The 22,037-nt window shown below is 41.3% G+C and overlaps 1 protein-coding gene across 5 annotated transcripts in view; it reads right to left on the minus strand.

Moving 5' to 3' along the window:
• TRAPPC9 (trafficking protein particle complex 9) overlaps nucleotides 1-22,037 on the minus strand; it is a 1,860,352-nt gene that overhangs the window by 1,795,556 nt on the left and 42,759 nt on the right. For all 5 annotated transcript variants that reach the window (XM_029592072.1, XM_029592073.1, XM_029592076.1 and 2 more), the window contains 2 exons: nucleotides 18,745-18,866; nucleotides 11,453-11,578 (listed from right to left, as the gene is read on the minus strand). In XM_029592072.1, the coding sequence (XP_029447932.1) occupies nucleotides 11,453-11,578; nucleotides 18,745-18,866 (248 nt within the window). The remainder of the gene's footprint in view (nucleotides 1-11,452; nucleotides 11,579-18,744; nucleotides 18,867-22,037) is intronic.

Genomic DNA, 22,037 nt, shown 5'->3' on the forward strand with positions numbered 1-22,037 from the left:
GAGAGAAGTCAGAAAGTTGCTAGTTTGATCGATGCAGACATACTAAACCAGGTCTCAAACTCTGGTCCCTCTGCATCCACAAAGTTTTTAGGATGCCCACCATGAATATTCATCAAACGAATTTACATACAAAAGGATCAAGAACTGAGTCAATTTGAATGCTTTGGTTACTCGGAAGACTAGAGTTGAAAAACTTCTACGCTAAACTGAACGGCATCGCAAATAGTTTTGAAAGCAGGACCCCTATCAGACTGAAAGAAGAATATAAGAAATACTTCATGCTAAAGACATCCTTCTTGTGTTTTGTTTTTTTTGTTTTGTTTTACTTTTATGGTTTTTGTTTTATCCAAAAGCAAAAGTAATTTTAGATGTATTTATTGATTGAGATCTGTGCTGGCACTATGTTCAGCTGTTTATCAGGCTGCTTTCTAGAGCATCAAATCACAATAACAAAACATACAAGTAACTCCTACAAATGCTGGTTTGGAGATTCATAAAATGTTGATTGGAAAAACAGTAACAGATTAGATAACATATGCACCCAATAAATAAGGTCACAGCAAAAACAAAGACACTTATCACATTAATGAACCCATTCTTTTCTTGTCACTCATACTGAATTTCAATTTCTGATAGACTCTGCAAGTCAACTCAACCCATGGCCTCTCTTATTCAATAACAGAAGCACTTTGGAAGTAGAATCTTGCTTTCTTTGTTTTTATAATGGAAGACAGAAGGAAGGAACCAAGCCAGCTTAGCTCAGACTAAGCTATAGGCATTAACTGAGAACAGTACAAACATATTTTGGACAAGAAAAAGGTGATGTGTAGGGGTTTTTTTTGGGGGTTTTTTAAACTAACAATTCCACATGCTGACAAGTCACATTTCTTTCAACTTTTACCAGTTTGTCTTCTGCTAATGGCAAACCCTGTGATCCAGCTTTAAGGTTAGAAGTTAATATTTGGATGGTAAAACTGCTGGCTGTTGTTTCTGTATTGATGGAAATGTGTCACCAGTGGGACAGCAGGTGCAACAGAGTTATCAGAGAGACTGCTGACCGCTTTCAAAAAGAGTTGATATTAGAAATGTGAAGGTGAAGCGTAGAAGAGGAGAGTGGTTAGTTCACTGCAAGTAGCATTTAAATAAGTCTTATATATGCTGCCAGCCTCAGGCTCCTCAGCTACTGCTAAATTACATCAGCGTAATAGATTATATCAACTAAAGGTTCTCAATTTATAACATTTTGGATGTTTAAATGTTTTCCTGTAATACTGTAATAACTATGCCTAGGAAGATTATGAACTTTTTAATCTTTGAAATATTTATCAATCATCTATATGCAATATATAGATATATATATAGACAGAGAGAGAACCACACATATCAACTTACAATATCCTCGCAAAGAAAAGAAAAGAAAAAAAAAAAAAAAAAGATTATGAATTAGCCATTCCCGTATCACATTCACTATTTCTGGCCTTCCTGTCAGCAAAGAACAGCATTTCACCTTTAATAAACTGCAAAGGATGCCAGCATCTTCCTTCTAGGTTTTGTTCTGAATACTGTTGTAAGACCCAAACTAAAATGTCAATGAAATATGCCTATGCCTCTTTTGCTAGCTTTGAAGAAGAATGCCAGCATCTTGTTAAAGGTAAATCTCACAGCTATCAACAAATGCAAAATTGAGATTTTTTTTTCTTACCCCATATAGCTTAGAGCATTTTAGTAAAACAGCTAGTAGGAATTTTCAGAATACTGCTGCTAATGTTACATATCCATGCAGGGACCCCCTCAGCACACACACACACACACACCTCTACAGGGATCTCCACTAAATGACCCTAGCTTAAATCCTGCGTTAGGAGGTAGCTGGAACATAATCCTAAACAGCACCTCCAGTGAGGCTACAGGATTGGTCAGCTCCAGCCTATATATAAAGGCAGGCACAGCAGAAAAGAATGGAAAGGTGGAGCAGCGTAGTGCTTAGGGAAATGGGCTACAAACCAGAGAAGCCACTGCTGCTCCTTGTGACCTTAGGCAAGTCACTTTACACTCCATTGCCTCACTTACAAATTTACAGGTGAATTTTCAAAGCCCTGCACGCACTAAAGCTGGCGCACAGTCATGAAGAACTGTATATACCTAAGCGTGGTAAAGCCCTATGTAACAAGTGCCCGCATCCTCGCTGAAAAGCCGCGCCGATAACCCGCCCATAAAAGCGAGCGAGCGATCAGGTCTCCCTATTCATTGAAAGTATGACCTTGGAATGTATTTTTTTTTTAATATTTCAAATAACTCTATGCTGCAGAAAAAAAATGGCAAATATTTTCATGGGTGATAATTCACACTGGCATGGCAGCGAGACAGGTGCTCAGCTGGGCACGAATCTGGCCGCTCGGGCACGGAGATAGGCATTCAGCCGGCCGCGAATCTGGACGATCGAGCGCCCAGAAAGACGCGTAGGTAATTACCAATCTGTCTGTCACCTGCCAAACTTTCTGCTGCTGTCATCCTTTGGTGAACCTGCAGGATATACCACAGCATCAGGAACAGCTGGACACAAGCAGAAACCTCCATCACATAAAGCACACCAGAGCTGCATGGACACACGACCACACCACACCATTGCAAGCAATGGAATAAGATGGCCCCTGAGTTGGTGCTGTCACTTAACTCATACCCTGACTGTGGTGGTAAAAAACATGCACTAGCATTAACTTGGTTCCCTGCACTGCCTATGATTAGATAATTGCCTCCTTTGCATGCCATTAGCATGCATTCGAACAGGAAAAACCACGGGTCAGTAAGCGCGTTCATGTGCACTTTTTCCCCCCACGCACAAAACCCTTATTACATCCCTGTATAGGGTTTTGGGCGGGGAAACTTAAGTACTTGTGCGCACAAACCCGCAGCAGCTTCAGCGCACTTTTTACATCGGCCCCCAAAGAGAGGCAGATACTACACCACATCCAGACAATCACCTCCCAGTAATAGCAGCACCAACTCCTTCCACTGACAGACACACTGAACGAACACAAAACCTCGCAAAAATCTAAATCTATATAGCAAACTTACCATAACGTAACAGTAGTAATACCAAGAGCTCAATCAAGAACCCTACCTGTGAAAAAGCAGCACTGTAAATATTAAACTGGGTCCCAGAACAACAATACACGACCTACTGGGGAAACGAAACAAACCGGATTGCTATCAATCCCTATACCAGAGCTTTCCAAACTTCATGTTGGTGACACTTTTTAGACAGTAATTCAGTCTGCTAGCAAACCAGAGGTTAAAGGTTAAACGAACAAAACGTATTTTGACAATTTATGTATGTTTCCTTAACTATATACATACAATTTTGTGGATTACATAATGTTACACCCACACTGACCCCCAGGCAGCTCCCATTCATTTTCTCACCACTCCCTTCCCATCCCCCAGGCATGCACACATTCATTCTCACACACACAGACCCCCAGGCATTCTCATACACTATACACCACACACAGGCAGGCACCTATTCTCACACAGACAGACCCCAGGAAGACACCCATTCGTTCTCATACACAGACACACCCTCAGGCAGGCACCCCATGCATTCACACACATACACCCCCAGGCAGCCTCCTATTCATTCTCACACCACACCCTCCCCACCCCCCAGGCATGCACACATTCATTCTCACACAGACCCCCAAGCAGGCACCAATTCATTCTCACACACATACACCATACACAGGCAGGCACCTATTCTCACACAGACAGACCCCATGAAGACACCCATACATTCTCATACACAGACACACTCTCAGGCAGGCACCCATGCATTCACACACATACACACCCAGGCAGCCTCCTATTCATTCTCACACCACACCCTCCCCACCCCCCAGGCATGCACACATTCATTCTCACACAGACCCCCAAGCAGGCACCAATTCATTCTCACACACATACACAGGCAGGCACCTATTCTCACACAGACAGACCCCATGAAGACACCCATACATTCTCATACACAGACACACCCTCAGGCAGGCACCCATGCATTCACACACATACACACCCAGGCAGCCTTCTATTCATACACATGCACACACTGAAGGCAGACCCCCCTTCTCTTTCTTTTGCCAGCAACCTCGGAGCCTCTCTCATTCCTCTGCTGCCATGAGGATATTTGGGGAGGTGCTGATTGCTGCTACTGGCACTGAAGCCCGTTCTGCTGCCTCCTCTGTGCAGGCCCCGCAGTATTAAATATTTGCAGGCTTCCACTTCCTCCATGCCAATTTCATACATTGTGAGATCGGCATAGAGAAAGTGCTACTCTTGCACGTTCCCAAAGATAATATATGTCAATCACTAAAATGTAAATTTTTTTTACCTTTGCTGTCTGATCTTAGTTTTCTAATCGGTTGGTTACAGGCTTTTTTTCCCACCTTCTCTTTGTTTTTTTGCCAATTCCTTTTACAGGTTCTTTTTTTTTTCTCTCTCTTTCCTCTCCATCTGTCTTCTTCCCTCAAACACACAATCAGGTTCTCATTCTCACAGCGGCCCTACTTTCGGGTTTCCTCCTCTTCTCGGGCCACCGTGACGTGGGATATGCGGCGGCCCATTAACGCTGCTCTTCTTCTATACACTGCAGATGCTCCTCCTCCTTCCTGCCCACGCGGCTCTGGCAACGTTTTTCTTCCAGGGCTGCGCAGGCAGGAAGGAGGAGGAGTGAACATGACCTTTTTCATCGGGCCGTGGTGAAGTAAGCTCCACCACAGCCCCGCCGATCTTTCTGCTGTAGTTTCCTGCTTCCGCAGGCCCTGCTATGTGGACCGGGCGACACACCTTCAAACTGCAGGTGACACATTAATGTGTCGCGGCACACAGTTTGGAAAGCTCTGCCCTATACAGACACTACACACTATCAGAATCTCTTACCTTGGTCACACACACAGAACAGAGAGACCCTCAGTAAATACAGAATAAAGGATCACAATTAGAACCAGTTATACGCAGACAAAAACAAATGGAAACCCAAGAAACCAGATTGTGTGTGTAACAATATAAAAACAGAACCACCATTCCTCATAAAACAATAAAATCAAGAAACATAAAACATCAATTCTAATAGTAGAATCATACTGTAAAAGAATGTTTCAAAACCACTGACAAATAGAACATCTATTAAAGTCATATACTTTTTTTTTCCCAAAGCACCAATAAAATATTTCAAGACAGCACACATATCAAATAACACCCAATAATTAAAATTAATAAGAAAGGAAAAAAGCCCCTGCTGTCAAACCTGGGAACTCAATTTCCAGTCACCCTGAGATTGTCAAGGATTAAGGGGCTAGAGGGGACACACACAAACTTTATCCTCTCTCTCATGTTCATTCTCTCACACATACGTCACATAAGTCCCTCTCCCCGCCAAGCACACAAAAGCTCTTACTCCCCCAGATTCCCTCATACACACACACAGACAGACCCCCAGGCAGGCACCCCATTCTCTCGCACGCACACAGACAGGCCCCCAGGCAGGCACCCCATTCTCTCACACGCACACAGGCTGGCACCCCATTCTCTCACATGCACACAGAGCCCCAGGCAGGCACCCCATTCTCTCACACGCACACAGGCTGGCACCCATTCTCTCACACGCACACAGACAGAACCCCAGGCAGGCACCCCATTCTCTCACACGCACACAGGCTGGCACCCCATTCTCTCACACGCATAGGTAGAGCCCCAGGCAAGCACCCCATTCTCTCACACGCACACAGGCTGGCACCCCATTCTCTCACACGCACATAGGTAGAGCCCCAGGCAAGCATCCCATTCTCTCACACGCACACAGACAGGCACCCATTCTCTCACACGCACCCCATTCTCTCACACGCACACAGAGCCCCAGGCAGGCACCCCATTCTCTCACACGCACACAGGCAGAGCCCCAGGCAGGCACTCATTCATTCACAATCACACATATGCTCCTATTCATACACACACGGAAGGCAAGTCCCCCCTCCCCTCATTTTGTCAGCAGCCTCGAAGCCTCTCTCACTCCTCTGTTGCTGCTGTCACCATCACAGTGAGGCTGTTGGGGAGGAGCCGATCGCTCATCACTGCTTCTGGAAATGAAGCCTATTCTGCTGCCTCCTCTTTGCATGCCCCGCGATATTAAAAATTGGTGGAGCTAGCATTCTCTTAAAGCTGATCTCATGCATTGCGAATGAATGAATGAATTATTCAGGAATCTATCTAAATTTAAATTTCAGAGGCTTAAAAAGGTTTAAGTAATCATCTCTATTAAATCTATACAGCCTAAAAATAGCCCTCAGCAACTATGCAGAACTCCCAAAAAAGAACACACTATATGAGCACATTTTGCAGCTACTTCAGTGCATCAGGATACTAATGCAGCCTGATAGACACAAATCATTTTATTAACACAGGATGCCTTCTGCTAGATCTCTACATGCATAACAACTGTTTTATTGCAAGGTAAATTCAGAAATGATTTCAAATCTCTTCAATCTAATTTCAACCATTGCCTGGAAAAAATCAAGAGTATCTTCTATTGACTTATAGTGTCCAGAAAGCTGTTACAGTCCTGTCAGAAACTCTGGAACCTGAACCACTGAGCGTCAGCATCAGAAGTAAGAGACTAAGTTATAAAACTATCAGGGCTCTCCAGGAGAGCTCCAGAACACACACCTAGAGAACAAGATCAACAGAACGTGGAGCCTTAACAAGGATCAGGATATGAGGCCAGAAGGAACAGATGAGGCCAGAAGGAAAAGACGGGCCCTTTGTTGGTGCAACAGCTTGCATACCTGGCGCCTGACTTCTGGTTTACCATGCCTGGGCCCCGACTCCACTACTGGTACTTCCAAATCTGTCGGTGGACTGTGTCACTCCATCCCATCTCCCCAGCTATCAACTCCGCTGGACCCGAAACCTGAAGCTTCTCCATAGAAGTGAGGTACATGGAAATGCCACCCCAAGACCGACTTGGTCAAACTCTGACAGTTTGCACCAGCCTAAAGAGTAAATGGTTCTAGCTTTTGCCTAAATGGAAGCAGGAAGCTGCTCTGAAGTGTTACAAATGATTCAGGGGCAACTCTACTGATTACAGCTACAGGCAGATGCCAGACATGGAAGCACGCAAGCCAGCTCAGAACTTCCCTTCCCCCTGCTGAAAAGCCCATTAATACATCTGCAAGAGAAATTCATGGGGGGGACACGACTTCTGGAGTACCTTTAATTAGTGTCAGCCGATATTCAAGATGTAACCCCAAACCTACCATGCAGACCCAACCAAGGTGGGGCTAAGTCTCCTGAGCCAGGACATGCTTCAATGGGCAGCCCCACATATAGCTTTGTGATAAAGCTTTTACAGTGCAATGTGAGCTAGCAGGAAACTTGATTTTAAAGGTTACTGGATTAGCTTGTAGAATGCAGGAGCAAATTCATACATTCCGTGACCCAAGTATTCAAGGAACACAGCCAAGAGAAGGGAAGAGGTCTGTAGTTGCCAGACGTTCAGCAATTGGACTGCCCATTTTAAGGCCAGTCCAATTGCCAAAGCAATTAAGAATAAAGTTTGCAAACACCGGATGGTACACACCTCAGGGTTCCGAAGGAACTAAAAAAATGAAATTTCAGGTCTATTAGTTAAAATTAGTAACCTATCATTAAAATCATCAATTGTATCTGAAGACTGGAGGATGGCTAATGTAACCCCAATATTTAAAAAAGGCTCCAGGGGCGATCCGGGTAACTATAGACCAGTGAGCCTGACTTCAGTGCCAGGAAAAATAGTGGAATGTGTTCTAAATATCAAAATCACAGAACATATAGAAAGACCTGGTTTAATGGAACAAAGTCAGCATGGATTTACCCAAGGCAAGTCTTGCCTCACAAATCTGCTTCACTTCTTTGAAGGGGTTAATAAATATGTAGATAAAGGTGAATCAGTAGATGTAGTGTATTTGGATTTTCAGAAGGCATTTGACAAAGTTCCTCATGAGAGGCTTCTAGGAAAAGTAAAAAGTCATGGGATAGGTGGCGATGTCCTTTCATGGATTGCAAACTGGTTAAAAGACAGGAAACAGAGAGTAGGATTAAATGGACAATTTTCTCAGTGGAAAAGGGTAAACAGTGGAGTGCCTCATGGACTGGTGCTTTTCAATATATTTATAAATGATCTGAAAAGGAATAAGAGTGAGGTAATCAAATTTGCAGATGATACAAAATTATTCAGAGTAGTTAAATCACTAACTGATTGTGATAAATTGCAGGAGGATCTTGTGATACTGGAAAACTAGGCATCAAATTGCAGATGAAATTTAATGTGGATAAGTGCAAGGTAATGCATATAGGGAAAAATAACCCTTGCTGTAGTTACACGATGTTAGGTTCCATATTAGGAGTACCGCCCAGGAAAGAGATCTAGGCGTCATAGTGGATAACACATTGAAATCGTCGACTCAGTGTGCTATGGCAGTCAAAAAAGCAAACAGAATGTTAGGCATTATTAGGAAGGGAATGGTGAATAAAACGGAGGATGTCATAATACCTCTGTATCGCTCCATGGTGAGACCGCACCTTGAGTACTGTATACAATTCTGGTCGCCGCATCTCAAGAAAGATATATTTGAAATGGAGAAGGTACAGAGAATGGCAACCAAAATGATAAAGGGGATAGAACAGCTCCCCTATGAGGAAAGACTAAAGAGGTTAGGGCTGTTCAACTTGGAGAAGAGTTGGCTGAGGGGGGATATGACAGAGGTGTTTAAAATCATGAGCAGTCTAGAACAGGTAAATGTGAATCGGCTATTTACTCTTTCGGACAATAGAAGGACTAGAGGGGCAACTCCATGAAGTTAGCATGGGGCACATTTAAAATTGATCAGAGAAAATTCTTTTTCACTCAACGCACAATTAAACTATGGAATTTGTTGCCAGGGGATATGGTTAGTGCAGTTAGTGTAGCGGAGTTTAAAAAAAGGTTTGGATAAGTTCTTGGAGAAGTCCATTATCTGCTATTAATCAAGTTGACTTAGAAAATAGCCTCTATTACTAGAGTCAGTAGCTTAGGCTATACTTAGTTTTTGGGTACTTATCAGGTACTTGTAGCCTGAATTGGTTACTGTTAGAAACAGGATGCTGGGCTTGATGCTTGGTCTGACCCAGTATGGCAATTTCTTATTTTCATATGATCTTCCCACTGTGCTAAAACCCTTTATTGCACCAGTTAACTTTGATCAAGAAAGATCCAGAACAGGCCGTCTCGTAAAACAGGATAACAGGGGGACTTTATCAGAGACAAAATTTATATGTACCCGAAGGACGCCATGATAACCATTGATCAGTAGGAATTCCTGGTTGTCTGGAATGCAAAAAGAAGGTTCAGGAATGTCAAGTCCTACAAAGTCTGCTCAAAAGTAAAACTACCCAGGGAAAAACTTCAAGTGTTCTTGGTATCCATACCAACAGTGCAAAACAGGAGTTAATGAGATCTCACTACCGAAAACAATGAATTAATCTTTCAGAACCAAATAATTTTATACTGGTATCATAAAATATATGCTATAGTGTTAGTAGAACTTGTATACTGTAGGGAGTTTTGACCTTAGCACATTCTAGTCTAATCATGTCCATTTTCATGTTAAAAAAAAAATAAAAATGTTTTTTGGTAATTTTCTTGGGCAAATAAAAAGTTTCACTTCTGTTTGCCATGTTAATAATTACTATAACTGGTTTAAACTTTAGGAACATCTTTCAGTTAAAAAAAAAAAAAAAAAAAGTTCCTATAGTTTAAGACCGATCCTATGGCTCAGTTAATTATGGATGAAATCATCACCTACATGGGCTCGTTCTGCAAATTATTCCATCACAGTTTAAACTATCTTTATGTAACTGTACGCTCTCGTCAGTCTTCCCAGAAAGGTTTATTAGCTCTACCCTCACCATTTAACTCAGAGACTCTTCTTTTAGCTATCAAGCTCCATTGCTGTGAAATATGTTACCATTTGACCTTCGTGTTGCAACATTCAAGAAAGCAGTTAAAACTTTGCTTTTCACATAGGCATTTACCATCACCTAATAACAATGTAACTTGCCATTTTATTTGTACTAGTTTTGTTGTTTAACGAATGATCGAGTTTTGTTTTAATTAGCATGGTATTTATTATATTTTTTTTCTTTTTTCCCCCCATTTATTTAACTGCACAATTGTATTCCTTTTATGTTTTATTGTATCCCCATTTGGTTAATGCAATTTACAAGCGTTATATAAATACCTAAGATATACCTCTCCAGGGAGCAGTGGCTGCAGTAACAGAAGGTGGTGCCCAAATAGGTGCAGGATATAAGACCAGGAGAACAGCTAGGCCTCGGAGTGGGTGCAACAGTTTACTTGCCTGGTCCCCGACTCTGCTCCCAGTACTTCTAGGCTTTCGGTGGCCACACCGTTCCATTCCATCTACTCAGCCGCCAGCTTCCATTGAATCTGAGACCCAACACTTATCCTCCGGTCGTTTAATAGTGTGTGTGTGCGTGTGTGGAATGAGCACTAATCTCTGCTCAGGCATCAAGATCACTAAGCCCACCACCAAAACTGGAACATTAACTGTCAGCCTTAGGTGAGAATCAAAGGACTGAACGGACCGAGAAACCAAACCACTGTGGTAAAGTCTACAGTGCAATTGCCTCTATGGTACCTGTTCTATGAACAAAAGAAAGAACCTCAGTTCTCAATTAACATTTAATAGTACTGAATATTCAAGAAATGGAGTGGAGGGGTTGCAACCACACACAGATAATACCATTTACTGCACTGCTCACTATATTAAGCAACAGATAGCTGTGTTAGTCGCATGGTAGAAATTTCATATACAGTAATTTCATTTTATCATCATATTTCAAAGATGACGTTTCATTGTATTCATTGACTGTTTCATTGTATTTCCCGCCTGAGTTCTTTGTAAACCGGCATGATGTGCTTCACGAATGTCGGTAAATAAAAGTTAATAAATAAATAAATAAATAAATAAATAATCTATTGCAGTCTACTGTGAAGGCATGATTTAACATACAAAGGAATAACAAGCAGCTCATCAAAGCAGTGTGCTGGTACAGTGAGTCTCTGGGAATGGCAAAGCGAAGTTAGGGGTTATGTTTTAAAGTTTCAATCACTTTGTAAGGGAACACTCTGATCTGGTACTTATTTGCTTTCAAAGAACTAACCAAGGTAGCTCCAAGGAAGCCGAGACCTAATATCTTGCCTTTATTAAATTTACCTTTTATTCTTTCGTAAACACAGCCATAGCTCATTGTTCTTTTGGCAAATAAGGACAGAGCAAGACAGAGCACTTTCAGGTGCTCAGAAGAAAATTTTTTTATTTAACTGAAGCCGTAACGAAGAGAGAGAGAGAGAGATTTCACCCACCTGCCGAAGGTTGATATACACAGCATTCTGAAGGAATTCAGACGCCTCCATGCTTCTCTTCTGAATTGCCAGGACTCTCACTGCCTTCACACAGGCCTCAAGCTCAATCACACCAGCATACTTGTACTTTGGGTTACAGAAACAAAAGAAACGTTACTGAGAAACATTGCATGGAGGTCCACTTAAAAATACTTGTGAAAGGCTGATCCTATGGCAGTAGCGTGCAGGAGACCTGGGTTCCATTACCATAGCTGAGCTTCTGTTGCTCAGGCTGGAGAGTCCAGAGCATGGCTCAAGAGTGACACTTAATGGCTGGCACATTTGTGCTGGGGATCTGTGACACTCAGTCAAAAGATAGTCACTGAAATGGCTGGTCTAAATGGGAAGAGGAAAAGGAAGAAAAATGGGGGGTGAGGGGGAAATCCATGTATCATAGCACCAATTAAGGCAGGATCTAACTGAGCTGAAAACACAAAGGAATAAGAGGTGGCTGCCAAGTAAAAGTCTACTGAAGGCCTACCTGGTGCTTCAGTCACAAGTGAAGTGCACTGCCATGCAAGGGATTTGGATTGGATAACCAAGTCATATCTTCCATTCTCTAGGCTGGACAAAGATACTGCAGAGGTAGCATTCACAACCCTCAAAGCAGGGCCTGGGGGAGTGGAAAGGCAGCCTCAGCTGTTGCTCATGAGCAACGTCTAATGGCCAGTCTACATTAGCTGGGTTCCAGAAGAAACCATGGCCCCTGGCTGAGAAGTACGGGTGCAATGGCTCTGCTAATTCAGGACAGGGGAAATTCTCGGGTAGCAGTGAATAAAGGCTTATGGTAGCCATAGACCAATAGAGGCCAGTTCCAATTGAGCTGGAAGCCCAGAGAAGCATGGAAAAAAGTGGTGGGCACAAAAAAAGGTCTGTTGAAAGAAAAACCTAGTGAGTAAAATGAGCATTCCTTCAATCAAAGCAAACCTATATGAAGTCATACATTTCTGCTTTTAAGGAGATTTTAATGAACATAAACCAAACAATGAATACCTTATCAGAGCAAAAAAAAAAAAAAAAAAAAAATCAGCAGCAGGGCTTACTTCTCCTTCATTTCAAAGTATTTTACCTCCAAATTATGATTTAAAATTTACAAAATTAAGAAAAGTAGAAGTAAATAACTTTGAAAAGTAATTATTTCTTTAAAATATTGTTCACATATATAAAAAGAAAACACTTAAAAGTTGAGATAAATTTTGAAGGCAAAATATTCCATGTAACACCTAACTGAAACCCCCAAGTACCACATGCGAGGTTAGAAGATCAAATACATTTCGTTACATTATGTTTTACTTGCTTATGTTTCAGTTTTTAGGTTTCTGGATTTATAATCCAATAGATCTGTTTTTCTATACTTGAAAAATAAATAAATTACTAAAGTATAAATGTTAAAAGCAAGTCTTGTGGTTGACCCACTCAGTAAAAGATATTAAAAACAAGGACACGCAAACATATATATTTTGGTAACCAAAGTATTAAACCATAAAAACGTCATTATACATCCATGACACCTGTACAAAGCATTTATACAGCCACAAAATATAAAACAAACTACAATCAGCAATCTTAACCTATCTACAAATAATCACTGTTCCAACTAGCACTGATCATAAATCATAATCACAGAGGCAGCAGCTAATAACAAGGTTAAAAGACATACAAGTAAACTTTAAATGGGCTACGGGTATAAATTTCGGGGTTTACACATATGGCCATGCCTTGGGTGTGCCACGCACATTTTACAACAGGCCCGGCCACCCGCGTAAACCCCAGTATGTGCCAAAGTGATGGGCCGGGACAGCGCCACTTAAAAAATTAACGTATATGCACATAACCCGGGTAAATCCAAGGTGTCCTTTTGAATTAAGGATCCAAGCATTTTTACCAGAAGCAAACTGAGAAAAAAGATCCTGAATAAATACCAATTTATATGTCCCAACAAGAAATGTATTTTTCTCTTCAGAAACAGACATGCAGCCATCTCTGGGCAGAGGAGACTGGTAGCACGTTTTCTGACAGCCAATCTGCGGGAAAGTTTCCACACAGTGAGGATGAGGAAGAAATGTTATTAGATTACAGTTTGGAAAAATGAGATACAGGGTATTAAAGGGTGTTTTTCACATTCTGTCAGAAAATTCTTTGATAAATCAAGCCCATAATCACAGAGGAGTGTCAGTAGCAGACTATTTTACCTTGAATCCCAAGGACTCTTATGGGTGATGTACTCTCGCCATGAAAATACTCATCTGTTCGCCAAGGTTACTGATACAGAGTGGATACCCATGCCCAAGAGCAGACACTAATTTAAAGCTTGCACAGTCATTGAGAGTTGTACACATTTATATTGATTTTTCCACTCAGATGTTTCACAGCTAGATAAGACCATAACAAGTTGGCAAATTGATATGGTCAATATGGCTCCTCTTTTAACTTATCTAAAGTTCTTAGTTTCCAGAGGCCAGCAAACCTCCACAGCTTAAGTCCTTTAAAACCCAATTCTTCTAATTCCTTACCTAGACCTCTTATCCTTCACTTTAGGAGTCTCTCTTCCACTCAGCATTGCTGCCATACCCACTACTTTGCACCATGGAACATCCTGCTATCACGCCACAAACTTACCTGGGTGCTATCAAGCTCGGGCAAGAGTATACTGTACAAATCTCATCTCTGTGTACCTTTCCTCATTCCAAATTCCATCAAATTTTCACCGATTTGTACTGTGCTGTTCCCTACCTCTGACTGTATATGTAAAAGTGGCCCCCAAACCCTAGACCACCTCCAGAACCTCACCTCGAGTTACTACTTGACCCTCCTACAGTGATATAAATAGATGACAAATGTGTGCCACCCCAGAGGCTCTCTCTCTCTCTCTCACACTCACTCCCTCCTCCTAACCAAAACAGGATTTGCGATAAATATCGCAAATCCCGATTCAGGCATATCGCACAGCGTAATGCCAGCGTGTACTTTTTTCCGGCATTAAAACGTATAACGTGTGTTATGCTGTCGCATGCAACGTTAAACACCCCTCATTTTCATAAACTCCACCCAAACTCCTCCCCTTTGACTACCTTTAAAAAATTTGCATATGCATCGCGTGATGCAAAAAACAACGCATGCGTTACAGCGTTATCGTGGGCGTTAGGGCCTTAATGCCTGCGATAACACCCTAACGCATTTCGAAAAATGACCCGGATGGTTCCTCGATGTGTTGATGCCACTCTTTGTGCTCTTTGTCCCTTTATTGGTTCCTTGAGGGGTTTTCCTGCCACCTTTTCTGCTTCATTCCCCCTTGATTGTGCCATAAGATGTTGAGGTCACTGACTCTCATGCTGCTTTTGAGGATTTATGCCGCTGTTGTTGGTGCCCTCTTTGGAAGCCTTGGGGTGTTCTTCCCGCTCTTGTTGCTGCTTTGCTCCTCTATCGGTGCCCTGGAGAACCCCTGCCATTGCTGGTGCCCCTTTGCCCCTTTACAGTGCTTTATACTATTCGTGCCATTTTTGTTGCCACATTGACAAAGTCTTGATGTGTTGATATACCTTAACCCTTCTGATAATGTCTTCCCATAAGTTTCATTTGAACTGATGAGAAAAGGCCAATTCTGGGGCCCAAAATAAGCTGCAATGCTTCCCCCGTTGATTTTAAAGGCAAACGAAAAAAACAAAACCTTTTTTTTTTTTTTTTTTTTTTTAAATTAAACAAATTGAGATGTCCATGAAACAAACGAACAAACATTTTTTCCTCTGTACATCCCTAATAAACAGTATATACATATCCCTGGACCCAGGTATCAGTAATAATTTAAGTAATTCTGTATTACTAGCACACATCCCACCCTTTAGTCTCTTGCATAAAATGGTTCAAGTTTATGAAAGACCAATCAGCTTCATGAAAAATGTACAATAGGTCCTCATGGAGCCTACGAGATAGACAAATATGCAATAGAGGATATATGGGATCCATGACAGCAACAAAGGCAGCAAATCTCCAAGTCCTGAGGCTGCAACCATCTTGCTTCACAAGTCCTCAAGTGCCATCAACATTTGTCCCCACCCTCTCCCCACCACCACCAGTCAGACTCAAGCCCTCAGATCCTTTCCAAGCAGCAGCACTCACCCCTCCCCAACTTCTCTTGACAGTTTCTGATTTTAGACTGCAATTTCCTGCTGTCCAAGGCTTCCTTTTTAATAATGATACAGGACCAGCAGCCTAGACCACTCATAGGGGTAGATTTTCAAAGCAGCGCACGGGTGTACATGTGCACGCGCCTGTCTATACGGTTTATAACAAGCTTTGTTCGTATATTAAAATTAAAGCTATTTTTTATGAATGTGTTGGTTATTCAACGCTGAAGCCAGAATTGTTAAAATATTGTCCGAGTCTAAAATGTGAAGGCTTACAATTGCAATTGCTTACTATATTGTTTTCATGGCAGGTTTTCATTAATCCCCTGGGTCTCTTAGTTTGCTTACAGCGTTGCATTTTCACGTTTGCGATCTCTCGGCCAGCCCTTTAATTTGTAACAAGAAGTATCTCATTTTACTACGGATAACCAATTTTAATGAAAGTTTCAACAGCACACCGCTGGTTGACATGTCTTAATTCACTCCGTTTCAACATTAAAATTTAAGCCATTGAAGTGAATATGTTGAGCACTAATGCTGTAACTGAATTCATTAAAATGTGAAGACAGTCTGTATTTAAACAATCTTCATTTTAACAATATGAATGGCATCATCCAGTTGCATTGTCAGCGTTCTCCTCCTCATTGTCTTGTAGACTTACTGGATAGTGCTAGAAATTTATTCATTGGTTTTGCCCTCCTTTTTGCCACAAACATTTATATTAACCTTAGATTCAATAACAAAATTGAAAACTTCACAAGCAAGCTCAATGTGAATGGAGTAGATAATTATTTATTTATTTATTTATTTAAATTCTTTTAATATACCGATGCTTAAGACCAGGTCTTATCGTACCGGTTTACAATGAACTAGGGGGAAAAAACCAGTTAACCAAGGCTTATTAGCCTGTTTTTAGCATTGTGCAATGTATTATTTTCACTTCGTTTGATTTTTATGTTATCTTTATTAATATGTTTCTCAGCCAGTGCTATATACCTGTGGTTATATATTACACAATGTTTTTTCTCTATTTATGAATTTTGTTATATTTATTTTTGCAGACATTTTCTTACATCCTATAATTAACTTCACTGTGTACGTATAATCAAATGCTTCACCCTTTGCTGTAGCATCTTTTTGGTCTGCCTATTCTATTTTATTTAAACAATCTTTTGATACTTTTTTCCTAGATTTGTTCCTCCCGATAAAGCTTCAGTGAAACAGTCCCCTGTCGGGGGACACAGGAGCTTTAAGACATATTGCTGGTTGTGATTTACCTACATTTGTTATCCATTAAAACTTTGACACCATAACCACTTGTTTTTTGGTCTTTATATGAATTATCAGACCATAAAACCACCGGCAATACACTCGCTATTTTGAACACTGTCTTAAGTACGAATGGTACTGTAAAGCTTTTCTTCTCCGTTTCGATCTGCTGGAAGGGAAGAAAAGCCCATGCATCTGGACTCATCTATGTGACAATAAGGAATACGGCTTTAGACCTAAGCATTCTACTGAAACCTTGTTTAGACACACTACACCATGGATTTGAAACAGGTAAAGATTTGATTCTGATGCTGCTTGAACTGTCAGCAGCCTTTGATACCACTGATCATGTTAAAAGAAACCATTCCCAACTTTTGTGGAACTGAAGCCTCATTCTGGTATCCTCTCTCTACCGGAGTCCCTGAAGGCTCAACGCTTTTAGCTACTCTGTCCAATATCCAAATCATCAGGTCTTGAATTACATTACTTTCTATACGCTGATGATATACAATTTTTTTCCCCCAAAATAATTCAGCTACAACTACTATGCTGGGTCTTATTTCACTCCACATTAGTGCCATTAAAAGATGGCTTTATCATAACAAGCTAAAGCTAAATGTTTGCAAAACTGACGTTATCAGATTAAGTTGTTGTCCCTCTCCACATTTTCCTGTTGAGGGAGTTTGTACACCTATTGCTGATAAAGTTAAAAATGTGGGCATTATTCTGGATCCTGAATTTTCCTTTGAATCAAGTATTATATCAGTTGTTCAAAAATCTCAAAATATGAAGTTTAAGAAAAGAAAGATTTTTGAACAATGAATGTTATTTCTGGTAGCCACTATAGATTTTAGATATAGCAGGATATAAAAGTTCTAAATAAATAGATAATGTTGCTTATAGTACTGGCCAGGTTTCATCAGGACAAGTGGCACCTTATTAAGGGAAGTGACAACAAAAAACTTTTTTCTACCAATGCATCCAAATTGCTTTGCTTAGTATGATATTTTATTGAGAGCACATAAGGGTGAAGCAATCCACTATAAATATACGGGCCTATGTTTACAATGGAAGTTGTTTTCTCTGTAGGCAAGGTTTTCCATGTATGACTGTCTGTGTGTTAGATGAATTATTTTAGTTTATATTACTACTGATAGACATGTTTAAGTCTCAGAAGGACCAACTGATTAAGAACATAAAATGTGCCATGTTGCATCACACAAATAGTCCAAGCAACCCAGCATTCTCTCTCCAACAATGCCAGTCTGGGTCACTTGAAAGTACTAGGGCGATTCCAATAAGAAAGTCCATTCCAAATTGCTCACGCCAAGCAATCAGAGGTGCATATACCCAAGTCTACCTAGCTAATAATTATTTATGAACCTGTCTTCCAGAAACTTTTAAACTCCGCTATACTACAACTACTGCTAGTTTGAACTTTTTATGCTCATATGATTTATTTTGTTCTGAATATATATATGTTGAAAAGAACTGGTCAAAGAACCAATCCCTGCTGCATACCTCTCCTCAAAGGGATCTCCATTTACCACTGTCTCCTCCCATTCAATCAGATTCTAACCCAGTCAGTCATAGCCAAATGAGTTCAAAGGCTTCTTGAAGGTGAACTACTCAAGCTCCGAAAGCATACAACAATCTTAGATGATCGCAACAATCTTAGATGTCTCTGCCTTTTCCAGCAGGAAGGTGACAGACATGAGAGAAAGAAAAATCAGGGAAGAAAATTCCCTAAAATATGACATGAATTACATTAGCATATTTTGGAAACAGTTTTTGAAAATGTTACCTTAGACCCTCAAAAAAAGTTATTTGCCTCCTAGTTTATCAGAATTTGTTAATTACCTTGCCGTAGTAGGAGATAGCCTCTTTATATTTATCTATAATATCTTCAGGACTGAGGCAGTTCTTGGCACGTCCTATTTCTGTACTAGTGTCCGCATTTATGCCATTTGCAGAGAGGGCACCTAAACGGTGGAGCATAAACAGAGAGAGAAAGCAGTGTAAACTGTTAAAAATGTGAGGTTCTAGTTAATAAGAAGACATTTTAATTCTTACATTCTGGCATGCGAAACGGAGTAAATTTAATAGTACAGTGGCAACATTTACATACAGTAGCGCTAGGCTTCCAAACAATACATGGCAAAAGCAATTACATGATCAAAAACCTAAAAGCTGTGTGATATATAATGCCAGGTTGGGAATCTCAAATTCTGATTGGCTAGAGATGATCAAAACATGGGATTAACAGCTTGAAAAGTGCTTTAAGACTTGCAACCTGTATTTCTGCCACCAAGAAGTTGAAAACTCTTGTTCTCTCACTTCTTTACACATTGTTCCTTACCACTGTAATCAGGGTACCCGGTTGTATGGGCATGTAACATTTGGTGGCTGGCACTTAAAAAATCAGCAAGAGAAAATGCTGCTGGCTGGAGAGAAATGTTGAGAGCAGCAGGCTGTGAACCAGGGAAGCCTGGGTTCAAATCCCGCTGAAACTCCTTGCAACTTTGGGCAAATCACTTCTCCTTGTACTGCCTCAGGAGTAAACTTACTGGGAAACGCTTCAAGCCGTGGCAGGGCTCTGACACGCATTAAACAGATTTATCGTGCAACGAAGCCCTATTGCAACGATATTGTGCGATATTTTGCACAGCCCTTATTACAATGAGCTGCTTTGCATGCATGAATAAAGCAAATGCATGCATTTGCTGCTCCATACTATGTAAACAACTTATTGCGGCTAACCAAGAAAGTGGTTCAGCCGCAATAAAACAACATCCCCTCCCTGGGTTTCGTTAAAATGTAACGTAAGAGCCCCGGGACACTGATGCAGGTCCTGAGGCTCCTGTTTTACATTTAAAGGGCCATGCAAAGTGAAAAGAAAAAACAAAACATGCCTGGGAAAAGAAGAAGTTGAGCAGGACTCAACCTGGGGGGGGGGGGGGGGTCACCACTTGAGGCAGCCCCAACATCCCAAAATGTGTAAAAAAAAAAAAAAAAAAAGATTTTGCTTCTCGGATGCTGACGGATCCCTCCCCCCAAACCCTGTAACCAATAAAGAATTCGGGGAGGGGGGGCCCCCATCGCCAGACATGAAGTTACATTTTTTTTCTTTGGGGTGTCAGGGCAGTCTTGAGTGGCAGCCCCGGGATGAGCCAGGATTCAACCTTGACCCCCGCTCAACTTCTTTTGCCAGGCACCTTTTTTTTTAAGCAGTCAGCCCTTCAAGGCGATGGTGGTCCTTTGAGGTTGGGGGCCACCATTGCACCTAAAGGGACACCTTAGTCTTTGTTTTGTCCCTTAGTGTTTTGCCACAAAACAAAACAATGTGCCATACAGCCACGATGTTTTCTCAGGGGGAAGGACCCACTATCGCAGAGACACCCCTCCCACCCGCGACAGTGGGAGTCCGCCTGCAGAAAACATCACGGCTTAGTGGCTTTAGATTGTAATCCTTCAGAGGACAGGGCTGTACCTGAATGTAATCTGCTTTAAAATAGCATGAAAAGTGGAATATACTTTAAAAAAAAAAAAACGCAAGCAAAATAAAGTGGAAAAGCAAGAAAAAAAATGTACGAAAAATGTTTTGGTTGGTGCCTAAGTTTTCTAAATACTTTTTCACTACTAACAGTACTGCAGACAGACTGGGAAAATGTGTATGCCCACTGCACTGTCTTCAAGCGATGCCAGAAACACAAGGAAAAGGTTCTGCTTTTACAAAGAAACAATCACAATACAATTCAATTTACAGCACACACTTTTGCTGTGGACTCGTGAAAAAAAGTCAGGCAAACTATTTTAAGAAACGCTTTCACAAACTAAATCAAGAGATCCAAAATTACAGTAAAACAATATTACATTCTGCCGAAGACGAAAGAAGTGTAATCCCAGACAGCTGAAAAGTAATTCACAGCAATCCAGTATTACAGCCAAAAGTCCTTTCGCTGAAAACAAGACTGAGAAATTTCTGTTACTGGATCATTTTTATTTCCTTGATTCCTGCTAGATCAGTCCTTACTTGTGAGATATCTCCTCCCCTCATTCTGGTCTATAAGGAAAAGTAGCCTGTGTATGTATACACACACACACACACACACACACACACACACACACAATCTTTACAATACAATAAATATAAAATAAAAGCAGCCCTTTCTTGTGGCAGTTACCTAAGCTAACCTCCATAGAGATGGGAGGAAGATCGTGCTGTCTTAAAGACTCCTACCCCAAATGAAGCGCCTCTCTTGGCTTGAATGGCCAATCTAAAACCAGATGAAGAAGTGCAATGATGGCCAAGTGGCTCCCTAAAGATTTCCTCCAGGGAGGCTGAGGATGTCTCCGCAAAGGACTATGCTTGAGCTCTCGTAGAGTGCGCACATAGAGTGGCCATAATTTGCTTGCTAGAGAAAAGATTCGCTGAAACTATTGTTTTCCAGATCGATCTGCTATGGTCACTTTGGAGGCTGCCTACCCTTTCCAGGGACCCCCAAACAATATAAACAGCTTGTCTGTCTTTCTAAAAGGAGTTTGTCACTTTCAGGTACCTCAAGAGTATACACCATACATCTAGCAGAATCAGATTCTCGCCAAGCCCTTTGTAATCGCTGCTGTTGAATTCTGGAAGTGATACCAACCAATTTACATGGAAGAAGACACCACTTTTGGGAAGAAGGATAGTATCGGTTGAAAGGTGAGAGAGTCCAGAGGGAAAAAAAAACAGGTAAGGGTTCCTGCATGAGAGAATCTGTAACTCCAAGATGCACCTAGTGGAACAGATAGCTACCAGGAAGGTGGTCTTAAAGGACAGATCCTTCACAGATGCCTACCTCACTGATTCAAAGGGAGGCTTCATCAAGACCCTCAGACTACTGCCCTAAAAGGTGGTCAGATGCATTTTCTTCCTTTTAGAAACCGTATTATATACGAATGTGCTGCCATGTCAGCCCTTAACTCAGCCCCTATAGTACAATATAACTGCAACCTGCAGGATGATGTATATCTGATCTCCAGGGAGAGACCATGGTCCTAGCAGAACCCATTGAATCCTCACCAAATCCTAATGTAGCAAGGTATAGGGTTTTACTGCTTTATTATAGTTGATATTAGCGCTGTAGAGTTCCCTCTCCCTTCACAAGCAC

Source organism: Rhinatrema bivittatum, chromosome 2 (genome assembly GCF_901001135.1).
Source record: "Rhinatrema bivittatum chromosome 2, aRhiBiv1.1, whole genome shotgun sequence".
NCBI classification, from domain to species: Eukaryota; Metazoa; Chordata; class Amphibia; order Gymnophiona; family Rhinatrematidae; genus Rhinatrema; species Rhinatrema bivittatum.